The sequence below is a fragment of the Marmota flaviventris genome, chromosome 3 (assembly GCF_047511675.1).
Source record: "Marmota flaviventris isolate mMarFla1 chromosome 3, mMarFla1.hap1, whole genome shotgun sequence".
NCBI classification, from domain to species: Eukaryota; Metazoa; Chordata; class Mammalia; order Rodentia; family Sciuridae; genus Marmota; species Marmota flaviventris.
In genome coordinates, this window is record NC_092500.1 from 14,147,504 (window position 1) to 14,172,647 (window position 25,144).

The 25,144-nt window shown below is 55.5% G+C and overlaps 2 protein-coding genes across 3 annotated transcripts in view; one reads left to right on the forward strand and one right to left on the reverse strand.

The window, feature by feature from the left end:
- Syn3 (synapsin III) overlaps positions 1 to 25,144 on the forward strand; it is a 388,585-nt gene that overhangs the window by 125,541 nt on the left and 237,900 nt on the right. The window lies entirely within an intron of this gene.
- Timp3 (TIMP metallopeptidase inhibitor 3) overlaps positions 581 to 25,144 on the reverse strand; it is a 48,240-nt gene continuing 23,676 nt past the window's right edge. Inside the window, exons 2-5 of the mRNA XM_027940735.2 lie at positions 9,393 to 9,475; positions 3,207 to 3,318; positions 2,505 to 2,626; positions 581 to 2,285 (exon numbers count right to left, since the gene is read on the reverse strand). Coding sequence (XP_027796536.1) covers positions 2,088 to 2,285; positions 2,505 to 2,626; positions 3,207 to 3,318; positions 9,393 to 9,475 — 515 coding nt within the window. The 3' untranslated portion in view covers positions 581 to 2,087. The remainder of the gene's footprint in view (positions 2,286 to 2,504; positions 2,627 to 3,206; positions 3,319 to 9,392; positions 9,476 to 25,144) is intronic.

A 25,144-nucleotide genomic window follows, 5' to 3' on the forward strand; every position in this document is an offset into this window, starting at 1 on the left:
ACACCTCCCAGAAGGAGAGGCTGATGTCCACTTGTGGGGGGACACTCGTGCGCGCTGGGTCAGGAGCTCCACCTCGCGAGACTCTGAGCTTGAAAGAGATGATCCCAAACCAAGTCTGTGGCTCACCCCTTGGAGACCACTCATGTGCTGCCCTCAGCTCCTCCTGCTCACGCTGCCCCCCAGAGAAGGCCAAGCCTCCCACATCCCCCTGGCCAAATGGCATGACCACAAGGGGAAATGATCTCGAGGAAACCCAACCCGAGTTCCGCCTCTCCCATCCTGCCTGGGTATTTGTGTGTGGGAGAGACACTACATCTCCTTGTCTACGTCTGTTCTTTGTTTTTCCTCTTGTTACAACGGGCAGCTCTGCTTCCTAAAGTGGAATAAACTGAAGATACAAATACTAATAGATGATAAATACCCATGATCTGAAAAAAGGGACAGAGAGCGATCAGGTTAAAGGTCACCATCCTACCATCCCCAGCTCTGAACAATATACATCATCACCTACTCTCAGCATCTCGCCTTTGACACTCAAAACTTAAAATAATTTTATTTAATAGGAGAATTTATATTATAGTTTTATTTCCAAAAAAAAAAAAAAAAACCACAACAAAAACCCTACAGCTGATTCCAGAGTGGGGCTTCTCTGGGGACCACCCACATTATCTCCATGAGGTGAGGACCTGAGCAGGTGGCATCCACCCACCAGGGAGCTGGGAAGAAGCCCAAGAGACGTGGGCACCTGGCTGAGGCCGGACGGACGCTCTGCAGCTGTCCCACGGCCCCTGACCCACAGAAACTCCACTGCCACCTGCCAAGATAGCGAGGCAGTTTATGTGACAGTCCCCAAACACAGAGCAGAAGAAAAGGAGCAGGACAGAAGTCAGAGGACCCCAGTTATAGGGAAGAGAGGGTGCTGAAGATGTTCAGGATTTCAAATTTTAATTAAAATGAAAAAAAAATAAGTCAACTTGGAATGTCATGATTTTCTTCAAACAAGCAACAACAACAAAATAGAGATTAAACTATTGGCGTATTTAACAGCATTGAATAGAATTCTGTGTCCTGTAAAAAAATTAGCTTATGTCCCCATGTGGGCGTATGCAAATGTGGATACAAACACATCCCCCCCAGGTGAGCTAAACTCTACTTTGGAAATAGTAATCTCTACCCAAATCTACATGGCTATATCTGTGGATAGCGTAAAGTGTGTGTCTTTCTCTGATTTACATCAAGGCAACCTCCGGGCCAGACCTCCCAAAGAGTTTCCCGGGACATCTTAAGGGAGGTGGGGGAGAAGAAGGACATTCATCTCAGTCTTTCACCTGAGCTTGTGCACAAGGAAGCGAGGTGCCTCCTGACTGCAGGCAGATGTTTAAGTCGTCACCAACCGAGAAAGCTCTGTCATCTGGCCTGGCTGCTTGCTCCAGGCTCAGAAACATCTGGTCAACCCAAGCATCACAGGGCTGGGAGAACCGCGTGTGCCGCGTGTCTCAGACCCTCCCCTGAAGTCGGCTCCTCCCTCCCGCACTCTGGCTCGCAGATTCGGATGGGCAGTCTGGCTGGGACCTGCAGTAGCATGTCCTCCGGGTGTAAGATCTTCTGCACACCCTGAGTCTGCCTGGTGCTGCCCTAGACTGATCTAGAAAGAGCTGGCCTTCCGGCAGCTTCTTTTGTCTGTGTCCTTTCTGTAGTGGGTGGAGGAGGACACGGGGAGGAGGGTGTGGAGATGGTCAAGTGGGAGAGAAGAGAGCGGAGTAGGGATTACAATGCCCGGATGTGGTAGGCTTTTCGATTTCTGTTTTCCTAAAAAAATAGACGTTATCTATCTATCACGAAGATAGGCATGGGCCAGAAATTCTCAGGTGGAAGTGGGTGATGTCAAAACCAAAGAGAAGGGTGCAGGGGGCCAGGAGGATAGTCCAAATCAACTCCATAGACAGCACAGGCGTTTCTTTAAGTGTTCGAAGTGCTAAATTTGCGAGAAAACAGGCACTAATTTCATTGTCATCATCTGGGAAGAGTTAGTGTCCGAGGGAAGCTCAGCGGGAAGGGAGGGAGGTGAGGCGGGGTTGGGTCTGGGCTCAGGGGTCTGTGGCATTGATGATGCTTTTGTCCGGGGGGGCCCACCCTCGGTACCAGCTGCAGTAGCCACCTTTCTGCCGGATGCAGGCATAGTGTTTGGACTGGTAGCCAGGGTAGCCGAAATTGGAGAGCATGTCGGTCCAGAGACACTCGTTCTTGGAGGTCACAAAGCAAGGCAGGTAGTAGCAGGACTTGATCTGCAATAAGATACAACCAACAGTGAGGGAATCCGGGCCTGGTGCCGCTCCAAGTCTACATTCAGACCCTAGGACCACTGCAGGGGATGGCCGAACACACCAGTCCTTTAGTGGTAACATAAGTAACACTAACTCACGTTTATTGATGCCTACTGTATACCAGATATTGAGCTGCTATGTTAATCCCCTTAATTCCTGGTACAGTTGCCCCAGGCTTACCTTGCAGTTGCACCCCAGGTGGTAGCGATAGTTCAGCCCCTTGCGCTGGGACAGGGTGAGCTGGTCCCACCGCTCCACGAAGTTGCACAGCCCTGTGTACATCTTGCCATCATAGACGCGGCCTGGGGAGGAGGCGGGGCCAGAGGAGAGCTGCTGGGTCCAGAGCCCAGCCAGAGGGAGGGCCCTATGGCCAGGCACCGTGCTGGGCAGTCATCAGACCCACGATTCTATTTCACTTTCCCCAACCCCTTCAGAGTCGGCCGTGGCCCCCTGTTCACAGGAGATGAGGCCCAAGAGGCTGAGCGCTTGGCCCAGAACCATTGGGCCTCGGAACAAGGCCTAGAGCCTGCTCCTCGCTCCCCTCCTGATGGGTTTGCTTTTTCCTGTTACTGCACTGACTGCCCAAGGTGACGACCTTCAGACAAAGGCCTGACAGGCTGTCTGCAAGGTGCAGTGGGACAGAATCTGCACTCACGGTAAAGCTGACAAATTAGAGATCGAGAGGGCCCAGGATGACCCCGAAACCCGGCCTCGGTGTGGGAGCCACCAAAGGCCCTGTCCAGCTGAGGAAGAGTTCTGGACTCGACAGTGGGGACGCCTCAGGATCACGGGACCCAGGCTAATATCCTCAGGACCCCGAGTCAGCTCCCCAGACCCGTCAGCTCCAAGACCACCTGGCGTCGGTGCTTCTGTGGCCATTACCTGTCAGCAGGTACTGGTACTTGTTGACCTCCAGCTTCAGGCCACAGAGACTCTCGGAGGCTTCCGTGTGGATGTACTGAACATGGGGCATCTTGGTGAAGCCTCGGTACATCTGTGGGCAGAGAGGACGTCATGAGAAGAGACCCAGGGCCCAGACAGCACGCCGTCATCTGAGTTAAAGGACAGGGTCCCCCTCTGCAGACGTTAAGTCATAGACCTACCCACCCAGGACCTCCTTCACCCAGAGGAGGCCACCTGTCCTTTTTTCTGAGTTAGTTTGTGCCTTTCTTGGGGACCCGGTCCTGCCAGTCCCATTCCCCATTCTAGCTGCCCCACAACATCCCTCCAGCCACATATTTCTCAAATCCCAACACCTTTTCATAAATCCAAAGAAATTGCTATGAAACGGGTCCCCTTGCCTTTCCCGCCACAGCCCTGAGCTCTGAGAGGACAGGCAGCCAACCAGCATTCGCACGACATCCTTGACACTTTTCAGGTACAAAAGTGCACGGGTATCCTGAGAACATGAATCCCACATTGCAGACGACACTCAGGAATTCTGTGTGGCTGGGGAACCTGAACCCAGGCCTGGGGGGGCCCATGTTTGTATTCTTCTGAGCGTCTGGAGAAGGTGTTAGGATGGTGACTCCAGAGCAGCCTCATATACATGTATACAGAATGCAAAGGTTTCTATCTAAGCATTTAATGATTGTTAAGTGGAACCGTATGCGAGCGCTGACACCCCACCATTTTCATCTATGCCGTAATCTAATACAGTGGCTCTTGAATGGAGGCACTGCTCCCTCCTTGGAAACGGGAGGGACACCTGGCAATGTCTGGAGATGCGTTTGGTTGTCATGAGAAGGGAGAGACAGGAGAGCCGTCCGGCCACAGCCCCTGAGGTTTGGAGAGTCTGCTGTGGTCCCAACTCATCTAATGCCCATAAGGCCCCGCGAGGCGGCTCATCCTGCCCTGGTACCCACGAGGAGCAGGAGCCGCGGGACGGTCCCGTGGCCTTTCCGAGGCCATAGAGTCTACGCAGTGGACCTCGGAGTCCGCGCTCTTCACCCTCATCCTGCGCCGTCTTCTGCTGCAGCAAATGCCATTTCCATTTATGGCTCTTGAGGCTCCTTTGTCAGTGTGCGCTCACAGACCCGGGGACTGTCACAGAGGCTTAATCCACTCTGCGATTCCGGGTTGAGTCCACAAGTGTCAGCAGGCCTCCATGTGCCCAGGCAACCGTATCCTCCGTGTGAGCCGCGGAGGGCGGGCTGGGCACCCAGGCTGGGCCTCAGAGTGCTCAGGCCCTGGGCCACGTGTGGTCTCTGGGCCTGTCCCAAGGCTTTACAATAGGACAATGTCCCTACTTTAGTCCCTGGCATGCGTTATTAATTTACTTATGATAATTAATACAAAGCCAGACACACACACCCCCGTTGGTGCCTCCTTCATGCCTGCACTCGGTCTGATGGGCTGACTGCCACCTCGTCTTCTCTTAACCAGTGGCTGGTGGGCAAGGGTAGAGGGTCACAAGGACCTTTATCCTCCTAAAGTCTCCCACTGGACCTCAGGGGTTTGGGAAGCTCTCTGCCTGTTTAAGACAGAAATTCTGTGCGGCGGGTGAGAGCCGGACTCAGGCCTAGAGTTCCCCATGTTGTTAATTCTTCTGAGCATCTGGGGAAGGCGTTAGGATCGTTACTCCAGAGGAGCCTCATAAACATGTACACAAAATGCAAAGATTTCTAACTAAGCATTTAATGATTATTAAGTAGAACCAGAATGGATTCAGATGTCTCCTTTCTGAACCCGTCTTCTCCCTGAAGGCCTCACAGGTACACAAGGAAACACAGCCAAAGTCCTGGCCACACTTGGTTTTTAATTAGGCCACGGGGGTCAGCAGGGCATCAGGTCAGGATGGCACCCGGCTGGCTTAAAGAGGACCTACTGCTGCAGCCATCCAGTGTGGCCCGCAAAGAACACCCCACCCTTACTTCTGTGCCCAGCACGTTCTCACGTTGGTGCAAGCGTTCCTCGAGGTTTGGGTAAAGGTTTCCGCTGAGCACTTGCTTAGGTCTTTGGGGCCCAGCCTTTGAGAACCTCAGCTCGTTCTGTGTCTGTCTCTCCTTTCTCTCTCTGTTTTATGGGCAGAGTCAAGACCCTGTGGAGGGTCCAGAGATCTGAAATGCTCACTGCAATCAACTGGGCCTCCGCACTACTTCCGTCTGAAGGAGCCCGTATTTTAACATGGCTCCTCGAGCTCACCCACAGGAGAGCTGTGGGTACAGGACAGAAAACAGGGCCTGAAAAACACAGGACGACATGCTGGGGGTTAAATCTGAAAATAACAATATGGCGAAGGTAGATTCTACCCATTGACTTGTCTTCCCTTTATAGTAATCGTCTGATTATGGACAGGCATATTGTGTCTGCAATCACAGAAGACTGAGAATTGGTTTGGCAAATCTGAGAGGCTTAGACTAGGTTTCTAACATCCTGAAACCAGAGAACCATAGAAAACCATAGAGGACACCAAAGGTCACCTAATCCAACCAGTGTCTCGGAGGATTAGTGATAAAGGCAGGTTCCGTGGACTGACAGTTTGAATCTTGTCCCTGACCTATTTTAGCCACTTGGAAAGTTCCTTATTCTCCTTGGGCCTCAGTTTGTTCATCTGTGGCTTTGAGAATTAGATGACTTCGAATAGCACTTGGCAGACAGCATTGAGTAAAAGTTAGCTTAAAACCAGTTATTCCAAAATTGGGGAGGAGAGGAGTGGAGGGTTTGGTCCCTGCTCTGCCCAGTATCACCTCTCAGGAGCAGTGGTGGTGGTTCAGGCTGGCCCAGAGCCCTGCTCAGAAGCAGGCCATTCTCATCCAGCTGGACTCTGCCTACCCCATAGAGTCTCGGCCCAGGAGAGTGGGGGGCGGGAGGGCGGTTCCCTGTGGGCTGGGGGCCAGAGAGCCTTCCAGCTGCAGCTTCAAAGCCAGACCTGCTTTTGCTTATTTGATTAGACAAACTGCTGAGGGAAGGGGCCAGGGGCCGAGCATTCTGACCGCCCAGCAGATCTGTCCTGCTCACAGTCAGGACGTGCAAAGCTCATGACCAGCACGTGTCCTCCAGGATTCTCTTGGGACCAGCTGGGACATAATGTCCCCCACGTGTTGTCCCCTGCAGCCTGCCCGAGAGCCTGCACAAACAACAGCTCCTGGCAAAGTGGACAGCTTTCTCATGGTCCTGATGGGAGATAAGGTCCCCACAGATTACAGCGGCCAGTTCTGGAAACTTCCACCTTTGCACTACGGCTCAGTGCCTGGGCCCCCGCTAGCCTCCAAGTCTGGGTCTGCAATGAGCTGCCTCCACGTTCTGGTGCCTGCACCCCTCACCACACACCCATGGGTCTCTGCACACTCGAGGTTTGCCCTAGGGAAGGGTCAGAGCCTGTGAAGTTAGCAGCTGGTGGGGGGGTCTGCCCACCTGGCATCAGAGGCCAGGCAGGGCTGGGGTCTCATGTTCTCTAAGCTCTTTCAGTCCCCTCAGCTGAGGGGAGCCCTCATCTCCCCCTTCTGACTCTCTAATCTGCCAAAACAGAGCCTCCCAAGAACGCTGCCAAAACCCACAAGGACCCGCCTTCCGCTCTCCTGCCTCCCTCCTCCCCAGATTTTTCGGATCCACCCTCTGCAGCTGCATGTCAAGAGCTACGGGCGGGATCATGCACGGAGGAATCCAGGCCGACCTCTTTTGGTTCCCTGGGGGACCTAGCACAAGGGGGGTGAGGGGGAGACCCAAAGCCGGTGGGAATAACCAGTCGGCCTGCAGCCCCGGTTGGTTATTATCAGTAACTATCTCTGTTACCTCCTTGCTGGCAAAGACCCTGCGGCCTAGGTCGGCTTTACTACTTTCTAGATGCACGATCCTGACTGTCTCATAACCTTCCAACTCTCAGGGGCCTCACCTGTAAAATAGAGGGTGAAGTGTGGCTGTTTTGCACCCAGACATGAGGACTGACCTCTGCAAAGGTTAACAGAATGGTTGGTGCAGACCAAATGCTCACTACATGCCGCCTGCATGCTGTCCTGTGTGAATTGTAACAAGTATTATCACTGCGGCCCCAGCTCACGGCCCAGGGCTAAGCACAGAGAAGGTGGAAGGAAGGAAACGGTGGGTGGGTGGGTGGACGGCATCCTCCCTGACTTGCAGGCAGGTGGCCTGAAAGGCACTGGCCTGAGCTAAGGGTCATAATGCTGGGCCAGTCGGAGAGTCAGTGTGACTGGTGAGTGAAGTCAGGGAGCAGGGAGATCTGGGAATTCCTATGAGGACACACAGGACCAGGAGGGGACCCAATACCTCAGCTTAGGAACCAGATCTGTCTTGAATTCAATGCCCGGTTCTTGGAGTTACATTTCCCCTTTGAGCCTCAGTCGGAAGTCAATGAAAGAGTTTTGCGTGGCGTTCCTCACCCCGGGTCCCCAGCCTGGAGTGGAGGCTGTGCTCAGAGGCTGGCGGGTGAGCACATGGCATCTGGCTCTTAACAAGTGCCACTGGCTGATGTGACACCAGTCAGGGGGATGGGACATTCTGCAGACAGACAGGGCTCTGGTCGCCCTGGCCTGGAAGGTAGGAGGGAAGGCCAGCCAGCCTAGGAACTGCCGCCTCTAGCTAGCTCCCTCCTGGCTCCTTGCTAGCCTCGGGGTCCAGTGATGAGGACCACGGCAGGGCAGGGCAGGGCAGGCTGGCACTGTGTTGCCAAACTCTACTCGGGTCTAATATGCGCTGGCATTCCTGTGCCGGACGCCAGGGGCTGCCAAGTGGGCTTTGCCCTTGCTGGTTCCCCACCTCCGCCCACGCTCCGCTCCCCAGGGCCTCTGAAGACACCAGCGGTCTCATGACTGAGCTCAGGGAGGCGAGGGCAACTGGCCAGGCCTGACTCTGGAATTACATAACCAGAAGGCTGCAGATGTTTCCAAAATTGAATCCAAAGCAACAGGTTCCACAAAATCAGAGCAGCTAGCCTCAGGCCCCAGGAAAGGAATAATGAGGCCTTGAGGCTGGCCTCCCGGATGGCCGGCTACCACTGTGGACTCTGTCCCTCCCCGAGCTCGAGTCCCCATGAGGGCTGAAGCTCATCTCCTCCGGCAGTTTCCAGATCTCTAGGGTCCCAGCCTCATCCCACGATCAGGTGGAAAAACGTCCACCAAGTCCCCACTGCACGCCAGGTCCCACCCGAATGCCTGGGGACATCGTATGAGCCATGAGTCAGAGGGCCAGCAGCTTCCTTGGACCTGAGCACATCAAATCTCGAACTACTGCTCAGTCCCATGCAGGACTCTCCTCTCCCAACCTGACCACAGTCCCGAGAAAGGAACTCGACATCCCCCGTGGGCGTCCTGGTTCCAGCTTCTGCTCACAGGAGACCCTCACTAAGGCAGGGCTGCAGGAGTGGCCTCGGCTCAGGGTGAAGCCCCAGGCCTCTGTGCCCAGGAAACACGAGGCACCTTCCCAGAGTGCACCACCAGCTCCTGCTGGAGTGGCACTGCCAACCCCCTGGAATTAGAATGCCCGAGCCGGAAGCCCCTTGGAGGTCAAGCCCAAGCCATGAAGAGGAACAGACGGCAAGACTGAGGCCCAGGAAACAGGCCGAGGCCGAGGCCAGTGAGCGAGTCAGAAGTATGGCTGAGCCCAGGGGGCAGCCTCTCCGGATGTCCCGTCTGAGGTCTCTTCCCCAGTGCTTCACGACGTCCTCATGCTCAGCGACAGATCTCACGACATGACATCCCAACTCACTGGGATGAAGGAGTCAGCCAGAGCTGGGAGCGGGGCACGCCGCCCCCCACCCCCACCCCGGGGATGATGGGTGAGGTGTCAGTGTGAAGATCTCAGGCCACCTGGTGGCCTCAGAGGAAGACAGAGGCCCAGGGAAGACCAATGGCTTGGCCAAGGTCTCACGGCTGCCCAGGAACAAGGCCCTCCGCCCTCTGGCTCCAGAGCTCGGCCTCCTAATGAGCACCTCTGGGTGGCTTCACCTGCACCACTCCTCCTGCCTGTCACCTCCTGTTGCCTGAGCTGCAGCCCCTCCTGCAGGCAGAAGGCCTAGGGCTCAGACATCCCCCCCGACTCAGCCTCCCTTGGCCAGGATCCCATGGGCAACCCCCAGGACCCTCCTGGAGCCGGGGAGATAAAGCCACTCACCTTCATCTGCTTAATGGTGTAGACCAGGGTGCCGAAGGGCCCCTCCTTCACCAGCTTCTTCCCCACCACCTTGGCCCGGATCACTGCAGAGACAGGAGAGAGACAGGGCCGAGGTTACGCAGCTGACCACACAGGGGGGCACCTCGGTGGGTCACCAACCCCAGGCGGGGCCGGGAATGGCTCTCTGCCCTCAAGCCAATGGGAACAGACGCTAGTGTGTATCAGGAGGAGGCTGAGACCCAGGGCGAGCGAGGGTAGAGGAAGGAGATGCAGCTATTGTCCATGCTAAGGACCCCAGGCTCCCCACTGTCTGCCTGCAAGTCCCTAGGCCACCCTCACCCCAGCACAGTCTGGGGGTTCTTCCCTGTGGCTACACCATAGTCCCAAATCGACTTCGTCAGCACTTCCTGTCCTCCCTCTGATGCCTACTGACAAAACCATGGTCCCCCAGTCCTGTTCCCTGTCCACTAGCACCAATGCCTGACCGCCACCTCACTGGGGCGCTTCTGGTGCACAAGTGAATGATCCAGGTCCAACATGTCCACAGGATTGATGCACCCAAGCTCCCTCAGTGTCCCTGGGCAGCATTCTGATTGGGCTCTCAGGACCCAGTGCCTTGATACCAAGGGGGACAGGAGAACCGCTCTATGGGAATGCAGGAAGGGCTGGGAACGGGGCTCCCGGGCCAGGCTGAGCGGTTCCGTTCCAAGCCCAGACATTGATGGCCATCGTTTTTGGCGAGTGCCCTCTGTTTCTGGACTCCCTTCCCTCTTCTATAAACAGGAATCACAATGTTTCCAAACTCCTGCCTGGAAGGATTAGGCAGGATGGTACAGGTGAACTTGACCTTGTCTTTGATGCAGTTTACTTAGACAGATGTTATTAATATCATCATGAGATGGGCTGACCAGGGAAGGATGGTTACAATAGAATCGGCTCCTGTTTACTGTGCACCTACTATGTGTACCCGTTCCCTCCTCTACTCCTGGACAAGAGTACTGTGAGCGTCCACACCACGGGGATGAGGACACTGAGGGCGAAGAGAAGGCGCGTCCTCTTTCTGAGACTTTCTGATCCACACAGAGGGGCTGACTCTGAGATGATAAGAAGCTAGGCCCCCAAGAGTATCCTCAAGTATTCCTGCAAACCAGACAGGAAGGAGCAAGTGGACAGGTCTTGAAAGGAGGGAAGATATTGCAGAGAGTGGCACTCAAAGGAGACATCCTCCAATGGCAGGAAGGAGCACGGAGGGCAAGGGGCCCGCTGCGGGGGCCTCCACAGATGGGCTGGTGCTCTCCCCCCAGGACCTGCAGGGGAAGGCAAGGGGTCCTGCTGGAATTTTGAATTGCAAGTTGAAGCCTTCCAGCTCTGAGACGCTGTCACCTCGGCCTACCCCAGCCTCCACTGAACTCAGACACATAGGCACACACCCTGGTTCCAGGCCACTTTTTGAGTAGATATTTTAAAAAAGGTTGATAAACAGAATTTTTTACACAACCCCCACCCCTTCTGGATTCCTCCCAGATGAGGCTGGACCCTCCCCTTCCGGTCAGGCATGAAGTCAGGACTCAGATGCCTCCAGAGCCCCTCCAGCCCTGCCTTGCCAGGGATGGCTAAACACCGCGTCCACTGGCAGAGGCTGCGACTTAGCCCGGGCAGCTCTGGTTAGGAGGAGGCGCGGGGTCTTCCCGCATCTGTTTACAAACCAGAGGCTGACGGGGTCCCAGGCCAGCCTCTGAGACCGCGCCTACCTCCAGGTCTGACCGTGAGCAGAGCCTGGGCAGCCAGCCAGCCTCCCGAAGCCCAGGGACAGTTTCCCCTCCGTCACCCATGGGCAGGTTGGAACAGCTAAACGCCAGGCAGAAAACAGGGCCTGCCGGACCTTCCCGTGATCCTTCCTCCGTGATCTGACCTCATCTGCTACTTCAACAGGGCGGGTGGTGGTGGGGGGCAAGGGGAGCCTCTGAGGAGCAACCTCTACCCTTTCCTGGCTCAGAAATGGCTCCACGAGATTCAGACATAAAATGCTTAAGCAGCCCTGCCCCGCAAACCTGGGTACTGCCCGGGGCTTCTGCAACGCTGCTCTTACCCAAAGTGGCCTGAGCCACTGGAGTCTAAGGTCCTGTCACTCCTCGCTACCTCAAGTCATACTTAAGCTGCCAACCCTTGCATCGCAGGATGCCCTTGTGAAAATGAGAATAGGATTTTGTTGTCAGAAAGTTAAAACAGAAAAGAAAAAAGTTACCATAGAGAGTTCCTCCGTTACTAGGTGGCCTTCCTGAGTCTTTTTCCCTCCTAAATCTCTCTGACTTTATTGGCCCAGTGCCTTTCAAGCAGCTTAGAAGTGACACACTTCTCCTGAACCTGACAGGTTCAGCATCGGTGCTATGTGACCCTCAGGAAGTTACTAAACCTCTCTGAGCCTTAGCATCCGAATCTATAAAACGGGAGTGATAAAACCTCCTAAAGTTGCTGTGAGGGTTGAGTATGAGCGCTAAGAGCAGAGTGTGGCGCATCCCAAGCCCCATGCTTCTGCTAGCATCCTGGAGCACTGTCAGCTAAGGCCAGGGGTTCTCCTGAGGACCTGAGGAAAGGCGAACCCGTCAGAGCGTTCCTTGTGGGACTGCAGGGAGAGGTGGGGACCTAAACACAGCAGTCAGATCAGGTGTGCAAGGTGTTTTAGGCCTGGCACACACCTGCTGGGTTCCAACTACACAGCCCGCGAGCAGCCCAGCAGGCCCGGGACCACGAGAGGTGTTTATGGTCCAGAAAGACGGAGGCGAGAGGGCCCAGGACAGAGGCCACGCCAGTGTCTTCCTCACAAAAATAAAACTCCACTAAACTGAACTAAGATCAAGTGACATTCAGTTCTCTTCCAGACAGAGTCACAAAGTCCTCCCGTCAAATCGTGGCCAACTCCAGATCCGCCTCTTTGGCCTGTGAATGAAAACATCTTCATTTGCTTTGGTTTCTCCTCTGCAACTCAGATGTGCACTGTTGCGACCTTGGGCTTCTGTGTCCAGCAGCAAGGGCTCCCCCGGGCCTTCCCCCAGGGGTCACAGAAGGGGGGGATCACGGCCCCCCAAGGGCAACACAGCTCCCAAACTGGCCGCTGGCTGCGTTCGGCTGTTCCCTCCACCTGGGAGTGGCCGCTAAAGCCCGCTGTGTGGACAAGCCAGGGTGGACACAGGTTCTCCTGATTCCTGCTCCTGTTGGGGAGCAGCCCCCACACTGTCCTCTAACAGCAAAGCCAAACCCGGTGTGAACCAGGTCGGCATCTGGAACACTGGGTGGGCCGTGAGGCAAGAGCAAGAAATGGAAGCCCCGATTCTGGCTTCCGAAGACGCTGTGTAGCAGGGAGACAGGGTGAACAGATGGTGTTAGGGGACAAATCTCACAGGGACAGAAGTGCCAGGCAGGCCAGGGAGGAATGCGGCTCAGTCTGAATCTCAGCCTCTTGCCTCTCCTGTCCCTTTGGGTCTGCCCCTGGGAAGGGAATCTGGCCTGCTGGGGTTATAGAGATTAAGGAGTAAGTAATATTTGAACTAAAAAGTTTCTAAGAAACTGACCCATGGCCAAGCGCTGGCCCACGATGTGAGTGGTCCTGAAAAAAGAAACTGGGGTGTGTGTGTGTGTGCAAGCGCGTGTACGCACGTGTGTTCAGAGTTGCCACACTGACCTACAGATACATCTGGACACCTCTTAAGTCTATCCTAGGCCCCGGGGATGCAGGCTCGAAAGTCTACTGAGTTGTCTTTCCTTCTTTGAAGTAATCTTCTTGGCGGGAAGGCTGGGAGAGATTGCAAAAACAAGGCCACCAGAGCCCACTTCTTCCAGAAGCGTCCCTTCCCCACCCCACCCCTGGCCTCCATTCCCTGGCCACGTGGTCCTCAGCAGCTCAAGGTTTAAACAAAAACAATTTCCACAGCAAACAGGCTTCGGCTCCCAGGGCAGCTTACCGGGGGCCCCTGGGAACGGCACATCTGCTGCTCATCAGCCATCCCGAGGACACCCCGGAGCCGGCCCTCCTCCTCCCTCCACTCCCCACCCAGACATCCTCATCCACATCCAGACTTTTCTGCCCCACTGAAGGCCGGGCCTTCCACGGCTGGCCGGGGGCTGAAACCAGGCTGCGGCTTGGCAGGTTGGGGAACAAGGACCCTTCACTGAACCCAGTCTCCCTGCTCAGCTCATCTTCCCCTCCTGTCCCCATCACGAGGAGGGACCCTACAGGACCCTGGCTCCACCGTCCAAGCACAGGCCCAACTGCAGCAGCCCCCGGGGGGCCAGGACTCTGCATCCCAGGCCGTGCAGGGAGGGCAGAGCCAGGCTCCCCGCTGCCCACGCCCCTTCCCACCCAGGGCGGCCATTTCTTTGCATCCCCAAGTCTAGAGAAGAATGGCAGCTGGATGACAGCGACCACCCCTCACCCAACACCACCACTGTGTGCCTGTCACCTGTGTCCTCAGACGGACCCCGGAAGGTGGCAGTTATGGTGGTTGTCCTAGAGTTTCCCAATCATGGAAAGGAGGATCCGCTACCTTGGGAGCAGTTTTGCAATCCAGTGGGGGAAAGAAATAAAGAGTCTCCCGGGTTAGGAGACGACCTTTAAGTCTTTACAGAGGATCTGTGCCGGTCGCAGAATAGCTGATAACTATACTCTCACCCACCCCAGTGTCCGCTCTGCTGCAGACCAGAGGGGACTCCTCCTAAGTCCCCAACAGCTCCACAGCCCCTAGCCACCCCACTGCACCCTTCCCAGACACACAGACACGCACACACACGCACACACACGGTAGTAAAGGCCATCTGCCGCTAACCACCATCAGCAATGCAGCGGCACATGCTCCCTGCTCCCCAGCACAGGAACCCTAATGGTGTTTCCCGCCACCCTGGGAGTTTCGATTAACCAGGCTGATTGACTAAATGAGACAACATCCCTGTTCAAAGGCACTTCATCCCCTCGAAGCTAGACAGGTGACACCCGTGGACAGGGCTGCTGGTGAGCCCTGGTGGCCCCTTCAACTCACTCATCCCAGGAAAACAGCACGAGGGGCCTGGACGCGCCCGGGACTTGGCACTTCCCCAGCCCCCGAGGGACTGCAGCATCCTCCCCGGTGACCGCTTCAAGGTCCGCCTCAAAGTTCTGCCATTTCTTTGGCGAGACTTTGATGATGTCCATGTTTGAGTAGAGAGGGGGCCACAAAGAGGAAGGCAGACAGCAGGGGCCTGGCCCTGCCCTGACTCGGGCCAGCTGGTTCCAGCCTGTGGGTCACCGCAGTCCCACGTCCCCCCTGAAAATCTTCTAAAAGACTCAGAAGCTGGCTGGGCAGATGGAGAGAACCCTAGAGAAGCACCCTTGGCCCTCAGGATGACCCTGAGCAAGTCACTGCCCATCCTGGCATATAAATCCTGGGTGACAATGGCCAAACTCAATGGGTTCTTTCAGTGACCTAAGCCCCTCCTCCGACCTGCCCATGTCAGAGTCACCCATGACCTTCACAAGGCTCCAATCCATTCATCAGTGGGCTCTGAGTCTTCCTCATATTCACACTCCGCCGTGGCTTTCAATGCAACCCACACAATGACTCCTCCCACTTCTGTGCGGACTCCAAGCCAGGACCCCAGGACCTTTGCACGCATCTCTCCAAGGCCTACCTTTAGTCTGCTTTTACACCTGAGGACCAGTAAGACCTCTGAAGTCCAAGCCTTCCAACACAGAGCCTCACCCACACCTGGGCGTCCCAGGGCCCTCTCCACCGCAGGAAATGGTGACTTGTTCCATTCCAGTCCCCCAGCTCCCAGCACCCCAAACACACCCCAGGCCCTGTCCCTGCATCTCCCCCTCCCTCACAGGGACTCCCTCCCTCCCCTGTTCAAGTCACCAGGTCAGGGGACCGTCTCTGATCCCTGATGCCAGCACAACCCTCCCCTCCCCAGCAGCCCCCACACCATGCCCCAGGCTCACGGAGCCCCACCAGACACTTGGCACCTTTAGACACAACGCAGAAGCCTCACAGGGCACACAGTAGGGCACCTAGTGTATTTTTGCTGAATACATGAAACTAAATATTATTTGGTGTCTAAAGCGCCCCACGTGGAGGAGGGTGACTTAAAAATAGATAAATAACTCTCTGGTGTCCACTGTGGGAAACAACCAAGTCCTGGGCCTTGCTGGGTCACAGGAGCCGGGGGCCACGCTACCGAACTTTAGGGACTGGCCGGCCTCAAGGACACCAGGAGAAATGAGGGCCCTAGGAACTCAGGGGCCAGAGGTACAGGTGACAGGCGATCCCAGGGAAGCGAGGCAGGCACAGGGCTACCAGGAGTCCCCCAGTCACAGAGGGGGTGGAGTCTGCCTGGGGGAGGGGCGGGGGAGCTGCCTGGGGGTGACAGGGGAGAGGGATCTGGCCCGTCCTGCAGGAGAGACTGGGTTTGCTGCACGTGGATCTAGAAGTAGCAGAAGTCTGGAGAAGACCTGGGAGGAGGGGTGAGGAGACCGGCAGAAGAGCATCTGGGCCCAGGCAAATCCAGGCCCCACTTCCCGCCCTTCCAGGAAGACGCCCCCCTTGGCCCCCACAAGTAGTCTCCTCCTGCATCCTACCCAGGTCCCCAGGGCCCTTCTCTCTTGTCAGTTTCAAAGGCCCTGCTCGTTGATGTCAAAGCCAAGGCCAGACGTTCAGATGCCCTCCCCATCAAGATAACAGTCTCCAGTTCAAAGCCGGCCCTGACTAACTCTTTCCGTTAAGTAAAAATATTAATCTTGGTTTTATTTAAGCAGGTTTTTTTGGCAAGAAATGAACGCCTGTGGCTAAAAATAAACCCAAATACACACACACACTCAGGGAATCTGGAGAGATGCAAATCATTTCAGCCCAAGTTTCCATCTCAGCGAAGGCTATTAAAACCGAGAGGATATGAAAATCTCCCGGTGCTCCCTCCCGGGGCTCAGTGCCCGCCTTGTGCTCTGGGGTCCCCCGGGCAAGGCTGTCCCGGGGATGCCCTGAACTGGGCCTCCCGGGAGGGAGGGGGAGCGTGGGGCTCCCCTCACCTTCTAAGCACCGAGCATTTCTGCTTGGGCAGCCCGGGAAGCACCAGGCCCCAGCTGGTATCTGTTGGGTATGAAATAAAGGGGCCAGAGAGGGTTTGAGGGAGGGCACGCGGGCCCAGAAGGTCAGGCTACCTGGAACTTGGAGATGACCCAAGAGGAACGCAGAACAAGCCCGGAACCCCACTCCTGTTTTCCTGGCTGAAGAGCCGACCTCAATGGTCAACTATTAAGAGGCCAAATGTAAGCGTCACCACCCAGGCGTATGCTTAGTTTGGGATTAATGCACTTAATTTCTAATCTAACTGCTTTTAAAGCCAGTCACCCTTAATTGCTTCCTGGGCCACTGGCAATTTGGGAGAAAGATACGGATCATTGGGTCCAAACCAGGGGAAAAGCCCAAGGGTTGGCTGGATTCTGGACGCAGGGCTGACTTTCCCAGGGAGGGAGAACTTCCCACCTGGGAAGGGACACGGCACTTCTGAGGTCTGGGTTTGCAAGCAGCCAGAAATGCCACCAAGGGTTCACCAAGCCTGACGGGAATCACCGAGGCTCACTCTGCAAAGGGAGGTCAGGAATGGTCCGTGGAAGCCGTAAAGACGCAAGAGGGAAAGGTGGCCCTGGGCCACAAAGCCCCTCTCATTCTCCTAGAGCCAGAGGGACCCACAGGCTCCACCCACATCCCCCCCAAGCCCCTGCCCACCCCCCCCCGGGGGTTCACAGAGTCTACAGGATTCACTTGACCAACTCTCCAGAGCTGGCCCCACTTTAAGATGTACCACTGCAAGTCTTCCAGCCCCTGCCCAGCATGCCCCCTCTACGCTGGCCTGTCCTGGGATGTCCCCAGTCTTAGCAAAAATGCCTCCCTCCCTGGGCTTCTGCCATTCCTCTGTCTTCCTGAAAGGCCCACAGGCTGAAAGGCCGCCACCTCGGGAAGCTTCTGCCGGCCCCAGGTGGAGTGGGTCCTCCTGCGGCTCCTTCCAGCAGTGATCTTTAGTGACCGGTTCCTCGGGGGTCACTAGCATTCCTAAGGACAACCTGGGACACCTGCACCTGGCATAGTGTCTAGAATGTAGCAGAGGTTCCCAAAAGTTCACTGAATGAATGAACAAGACTGGTGGGGGGGCGGACCAAAGGAACCGGGTAGGGAAGATGGGAAGGTTTGGGGTTGATCCTGTGGGGTCGGAAGTCCTGAAGGAAGAAGTGCCTAATAGTGTGATCTGGGAGACCAAAAAGGGACCCTTCCCAAAATACTAAAGATTCACACCAAGATGGAGGTGAGTCACAGGACACTGCTACAGGAGTCCCCAGTGAGCTGACTGACGGCTCTGTGAAAGGAAACGCCCAAGCCACCTACAGATGAGGACCCGAGGCTCCCAGCTTGACTGCCATGACCCCATCACGACTGCCTGCCGGGAGTCCCCACCAAAGGCTCTTCTAGCCCTGACACTGCCCTGGTCCCCTGCAGTGGCCAAAAAGGGGGCAAAGCAGGCCAGTCGGCCCCTTGGGCCCCATCTCCTGTCCTATGTCCCTCTGTCATGGTGTGGGGTTGTTGGCTTGTTTTACTTTGATGCTGTCCCCTCCCCTCCCTGTCCTCCCCCTCCTCCTGCCAAGTGTGCTTGGAATTAACTTATCCACTCCTTCAATGTTTATCCACAAGTATTTAAGGGATAACGTGTCTGCAATCCCATGCCACATCCTGGGGATCCGGCAGCATCCAGGTAGACAAGGTTCCTACCTTCAGGAACCATCTTTCTATCTTGTGAGGCCAGAAGGCGGGAAGTTACAGTACGGAGTAGAGGCCCAGGTCTGGAGGCTGGAGGGCCATAGAGGACCCCTAGGAACAAGCTCGGGTTCTGCACGCCCTCAACATCAACCCACAAGGATCCCCTCCCAGTTGACTCGCCATTTCTAATCTTCACGATGAAGATCTAATGAATCTCTGTCTCCCTCTGCCCCCTCCTCGCTAGGACCCCTGACCCTCTTGGAGGGCATCTGGCTAGCCATTGGTGCCGCACAGGGTCCCAGTGCATGGTGACCTTCCTGAAGCTCTGAAGCTCAAGGACATTCAGGGGTCAGAGATGCCCACTTGCTCATGGCCCTGTGAGCACATTTGGCCGGGGGGGCTCAGACCACCCCCCACCTCCTGTGAGCGCTCCAGCCCCTCCCCAGGGGCCCATGGGAAACTTTATCCCTCACAGTGGCCACCAGATTAGCAGCCCGGTCTTCAACCACAGCCCCTTTGAAGCAGTGCCCAGAAAAATAGCGTGCCCTCCAACGGCTCTCAGGACTTCCAGCTGGGGGGTCAGGTCGTTTGTAAGAGCAGAACAGCTGGCAACATCTCAGGAGCTGTCCAGAGCGCTTTATTTTCCTCTTACTGGAGATTTTGTTTGCTAGGAGAGCCCAGGGGCCCCAGGACAGGCCTAGCAGCAGGACCACCGTTAAGCCAAGGAACCTCCCCCCTCTGCACCCAGACCTGCAGACCACATCTGCAGACAGCGACTCCATTCCCAGAATGCCCTGGGATGGGGAGGGGGGCTGCAGTGATTTGAACAAACAGCCACGTCTGCTCTTTCTGGGGCCCATACAGCACAGATGCCAAGGACCACTGTCTTGGACATACCCTTTGGGTGGCTTTTAAAATAAACTAGGCTCCCCCACCTTTAACCTCCACAAGCTTCAGTAAGGAAGACTGGGGACACCAGTGGCCATCGATCCAAGGGGCCCATTGCATGCAGGGGTTCCCAGCCGGGAAACTTCCCTCCCGCTCACAACCGTCACTGAGAGACACTCAGTAAAGTGGGGTGAGAAAAACGAGCCCAGAAGATAGGTCTTCAAGCCCCAGCACGGTTTCTCAGAAAGAGCTCACATGGAGGGTGTGGAGGAATGATTGGAAATGAGACCCGGGTGCCTTTGGAGGGGGCCAACCTCTGTTTTAAATAAAATCAATGGTAAAGATGCTGACGGCTGCCCCCTTTGGTTAATGTGGGTAAAGACGTGAATATAAAGGCAAAGGTTTGATTTCTGAAGAAGCCGCCTGGCCTGGCTGTGAGGCAGAGGCAGCGGCATCAGTGACACACAAGAAAAAGACCACGGGCCCCGGGACCACCTGACATATGCAACCCACTGACCCTGCACCTCCGACCATTCGGCAAATGCTTCTCGAGTGTCTACTACGTGGCAGGCACTGAACCGGGTGGCGGAAGATGACCGCCAGCAAGACATGCACACCTCAGAGAGTAGAGCCAATCCTTAAAACACACCTGCGAGACAGGCAGCAGCGTCTCCAGCGGCTACAGAATGAAAACGAGGCTCAGGCTAGTTAAGGAACCTGACAGAGGCCACACGGCGAGGAATGAAATCCAAACACACCCAGGCACCAAGCTCACCCTCTTTTTGCTACTCAATATTTAACAAATCTGAAACCCTCAGTCAACAAGCCGAGTGCATTGGATGAAGGGAAAGGCTGAATTATCAGAGGACAGCACCAGAGATGAACTCAGTTGGTTAAATACTGACCGAGAAAGCAGGAGGATGGTCATTGGTCACAGATCCGTGATAAGAATCCTGCTGGTGTGGTTCACGCTGCTGATTATACTATTTTTTTTACGGTTATTTATTGTAATAGGGACTATCTTTCATCAGGTACTTACTATGCAGGATCAGCAATGAATGTTTTATGTGGATTGTTCTATTTGAACCTTGAGGTTCAGGTGGTCCTCAGCCCCGTCTTACAGAATCGAGGTGTACAGAGAATAAGTGGCTTTCTCAAGATCATTCTTGCAAGGAAACAGGGGCCCCACCCTGCTGGTCCAGGTGGCCTGACTCTGCAGCTCTGTTTGCCATCAGTGGGCCACACCTTCCTTCCAGAAGCACGTGTTTGTCCATAGTACCATGGGGGGGGGGGCATATTCCATGGGCAGACTCTAGGGTGAGTGGGAATTTCAAGGTCAATGTAACCTCCTTTGGATTTCTTCATCGGTCCCATCCCAGGGTTAATCTGCCCAGTGTACAGGTGTGTCCAACCTAGGTCAGCCTGTGCCCATGTTCAGCCTTATTTATTTATTTATTTATTATTCATTTATTTATTTATTTTGGTACAGGGATGCTTTAGTACTGAGCTAACATTCCCCAGACCCTTTTATTCTCTATTTTTGAGACAGTCTCACCCAGTTGCTTAGGAACTGGCTAAGTTGCTGAGGCTGGCCTCAGACTCACAATCCTCCTGCCTCAGCCTCCTGAGTCACTGGGATCACAGGCGTGCAACACCATGGCCAGCCCCGTTTTTTGACTATAAGAAAATTCTCCTTGGTACTGCCTCTCTGTGTAGCCTGCTCCCAACTCGTTAACGCCTTGTGGTTACACAAAACGAGATATTTGAAAAGTGTGCCCATGTTCCCTAGTCACTCTCCATCTCGATGGTCCTTCCCCTCCTATGACATGCTTCTGAGTGATGAATACCAATCCCCAGGGTTCAGGGATCAGTGTACGGAGGTGAGAGAGTTTCCGTCTTCCCGACTCGAGATCCTCTCGCTGGGGGTCATTCCTCGTAAGGGTTCACCATCACCATTAAAAACCCCCAGTGTTAGTTAACAATTGGTTGAGAGGGTGGATCTCATGTCAAATGTTATCACAATCAAAGAAAATTCTAGTATTTTACACTTAAAGCAGATACTGTTTCCCAACTTTTGATGTGACTTAATAAATAACTCTGCCTACTTTACTAATTAACTGTGCTTATTTGAGTGTGGAAATACAGGATGCGGGGGGGGGGGAGGGGGTCTTATTACACAGAAAGGGTGGGGAAAGCAGACAGAGAGAGCAGGAAGCACCTGACTTGGAGCTGGGAGGCAGACTCTCTTCCTGGTCCTTCCACTCCTTTGCTGTGTGAGTCTGACAAATCAGTTCCTCTCAGAGCCGTTCATTCTACAGAATGAAGAACTCGGACCTGGTGTGTCTGAATGCACCTGGCAACCTGAGGCTTAAGGCTATTGGACTATCACCTTCTATTTCCAATTCATGCCTCTTTTCACCAGTGAGAGTCCAAAGTGCCCTGTTCTCCCTGCTGCCCAGAACTGCATTTCTGAAAGGTTCATCCAACGTCAGCGATGAGGATGCTTCTGATGCCCCCTCTGACCTTGTCTTCAAGGTCTTTCTCAGCCTGTTTTTTGTCTGTACGATTTGACGTTGTCAAGACCGAGGTTAGAAGCAGGTACAGAGATCTGGCTTCTCATTAGCCCACCTGGCCAGTCAATCGCGCCATTCAAACGGGCAGGGCCTGTTTGCTACCTTGAGCACTCTGCAGACCCATGACCTTGCCACCAAGTGCGGCGATATCAGGGTTCCCCATTGGGCTCCTTCCCTCAATTTTAGTGACCATCACCTGTTTTCTTCATTAGCCACCAGCATCATCTCCTCCTCCCTCTCCTTCTCCCTCTTGCCAGTAACACTGTGTTGTCCAACGGACAGTCCAACAGAGAGCTGATCAGTCAAAATGGAAACAAACCTGGGGTGGTTTCTGTTGTCAGCGTGCTTACAGGGGCGCTGGACATGACTGCCGATCTGCATGTCCCCATCCCACCTACAGAAGTCCAAAGAAGGCTGAGAAGGTGAGGGGCTTCTGTCTCTCATCTCCCAAACCTGTGTTCACCCTCGGAACGGAGACTGCTGTTGGGATGGCATCTCCCGGGGTGCCATCTATTGTCCCCACCGACCAAGTACAAAGACCATCAAGTGCAAGTACTGTTATGGTTTGGATATTAGGTTCCCCCAAAGGCCCCCTGTGAGGCAACGCAGGGAGGTTTAGAGATGAGCGGATTGGGTTATGAGGGGCTTCACCTCACCAGGGCATTGGTCCCCTGATGGGGATTAACTCGGTAACCGTAGGTAGGTAGGGCATGGCTGCAGGAGGGGGGCCATGGGTGTGCCTTTGGGGTTTGTCTTTGTCCTGGTGAGCAGCACCCTATTTCTCTGCTTCCTTGATCATGTCCTGAGCTGCTTGCTTCCCCACACTCTTACTTCACGATGTCCCACTCGGCCCCGAGGAATGGAGTTGGCCATCTATGGACTGACACCTCTGAAACCAGGAGCCCTCAAATGAACTCCTCCTCCTCTGAATGTTCTCATCTTTCAGTCACAGCAGGAACACAAGCTGACAAAACCAAGTACCACGTAGCAGGTGACGTGCCACGTACCGAGGACCACCAGGAAGATGACCTCCAGCTGCTCCTGCCCAGAGCAGCCGGGTCCCAAGTGGCTCAGAGAGAACAGAAAGGAGCCCCCTCAGAGGATGCTAGCCCACTCCAGTAGAGAAGTGACTCCGCTCTCCCCTGGTCCTTCCAATTCCCCTGTGGCAGGGGACAAGGGACACTCCCCACCCCACTATCTCTCCTAAGAGAAGCAGAGCACCCTGGAGGGTTTATTTCAAATGCTCCCCAAGCTCCTCAGGAAAAGCTGCTCTCCAAACGGGAGGGCACTCTCTTCCTCCCAGCGGGGGCTCCGTGTCGTCCAGAAGGCCCCATGGGAGGCACAGGGGGGCCAAGCAACCACCTTGACTTCAACTTCAACCGCTTCACCCCGAACCCAGCCAGCCTGATCCCAGCCGTAGGAGTTTCTATTTTTGAAACTGAAGGAATAGTCCTCACTCTTCGCTTTGTCAGTATTTTGACCTTCATTTCCCTCATCCCCACCCCCATGCCCCTGGTGGGCAGAGGGAGGGGGGGCAGTTGGATTTTTTTTTAAGGCCAAACAAAAACAAAACCTTGTCCAGGCCGAGGCCAGCCGCTCACCATGTTCCGGGCGGACTCTGCTACGTGCCAGCAGTGACCGTCAGCAGGATCTGCAGGAAACACCTTGCAGAACCCACTGGGAGAAGCCAGAGGAGTGTGAAGCGGATACGCTGCTGAGGCCAGGCACAGGAAACGGCGTTGGGACTCCAGGGACCAGAGGGCTAACTCACAAAGGTGGTGGGGCCTTGTCCATCCCTCGGGTGTTTCCCAGGGGGGGTTCCTTTAATTGCATATCTTTTCCCAACTGCCCACTGCCCATGCATGCTCTGTGCTAGGGAGACTCTGGAAGGAAGGGGAGAGGTGACTTCCCAAGGGTCTTCTAACCCTGATGTTAGCAGAAGTGCCACCTCGGTAACAGGGGCGCACAGTGCAGTTGGCCAAGTGCACAAGGACTCAGGCAGCCAGGAACCCAGAGTCAATTCCCAGCTCCAACTTCCACTACTCTTGAGCAAACACCTCACTTTCTTCACCTTGAACTTGGAGAGGTCACTGTGCATTCCCTGTGCATATGCCCCACAAGGTCGTGAGGATGGAGATATGAGCAAAAGGACTCCGCCCGGTGCTCGGGGCACAGCAGCCACTCAGGAAACTGTGAGCTGTGATGATCAGGGGGTGGTCCCCTTTCCCAAGGGAGGGAAGAGGCCAGGGGACAGCAGGAGAGAGGACCAAGTGCCTCCGAGAAGAGAAAAAAGAACACGCACGGCACCAGCGGGCCCCACACGGGCCCCTGCAGGCTCACAGCCTCGTGCCAACCCTGCCCGGCCTGGAGCGCCGGCTGCCCCACTTACTCTTGTTCAGGGCATTTGGGTTTCAGGTCAGGTTGTAGCGCTAGGGACGCTGAATAGTATCAGTCCAAGTGGAATGAACCCCCGGAGTGCGGAGAGCCCGGCAAGAGGAGGGCAGAAAAGGCAGCATTAGAAACGCTGACCTCTCACGACGGCCCAGCTGCGCCCTGGCCTCCCTGTACCCGCGGGTGGGAGAGTTTGGATGGGTCCCCGGAGGCATGTCAGAGTGCACCGGCCCCCGAGCCTGCCTTCCGGAGGAGCCGTGAGTGTGGGAAGCCAGCCCCGAGGAGCCAAGTGAGGACGGAGGGCCATGGGCTGGCAGGGCGGCCCGGGCCAGGGTCAGCGGCCAGAGGCCGGCATTGTTCCGGCTGGAGAAGGGAACAGCCAGTGGCCAGCATTCTGTGGGAGGCCGCAGCAGAACGAAGGCCAGGCCCAGTCCAATTAGGGTCTGATGGAAACCAGGACCACTGTTCAGAAACAGGAGGCAGGCGGCCGGGCCGCGGGGCAGACGGGAGCATCTGGCTCCCATCAGCTCCCAGGCCAAGAAGCAGGCCTCCATGTGGGCGCGAATGTAACGCCAGGGCCCGGGGCCCGGGTGGCACCCCCGCCCCCACCCCATCTCTGCTGCAATGAGGTGCCAATTGGGGGCCCAGCGGGGCAGAGGGGACATGTTCCTTACTGGGCCCGCTGTTTGGGAACAATTACAGGCTTCTTTCGGCACCAACAAGAACAGGAAGCCCGGGAGCACTTTGAACCACCAGGCGTGATCATGAAAGGAGGCTCCAGTCAAAGAGGGCATCGGCCTCGTGTTCACGCCGCTCAGGCCTCTGGCTTGGGACTGAAGTCGGCCGTGGTGCAGGGCGGATGTTGAGAAGTCCCAAGCTGAATCGAACAGGTCATTGTTTGTCCCCGTCCCCTCTTCTTCAACAGTACACTCCGAGGGGTAGAATTGGTGCCAGGGTCAGCTGGGAACTTGTGCCAAATTCACGTCCACTGCAGGGAGCAGCTGGTGGCCTCCTCCAGGTCTCGAGGCTGACCCTGGGGCCGTGGGGAGGGAAGGACCAATCTTCCCCCAGAGAGCCCCATTTCTGTCTTCCCTCCCCCATGAGGGGGACCCCTGATGAGGGAGAA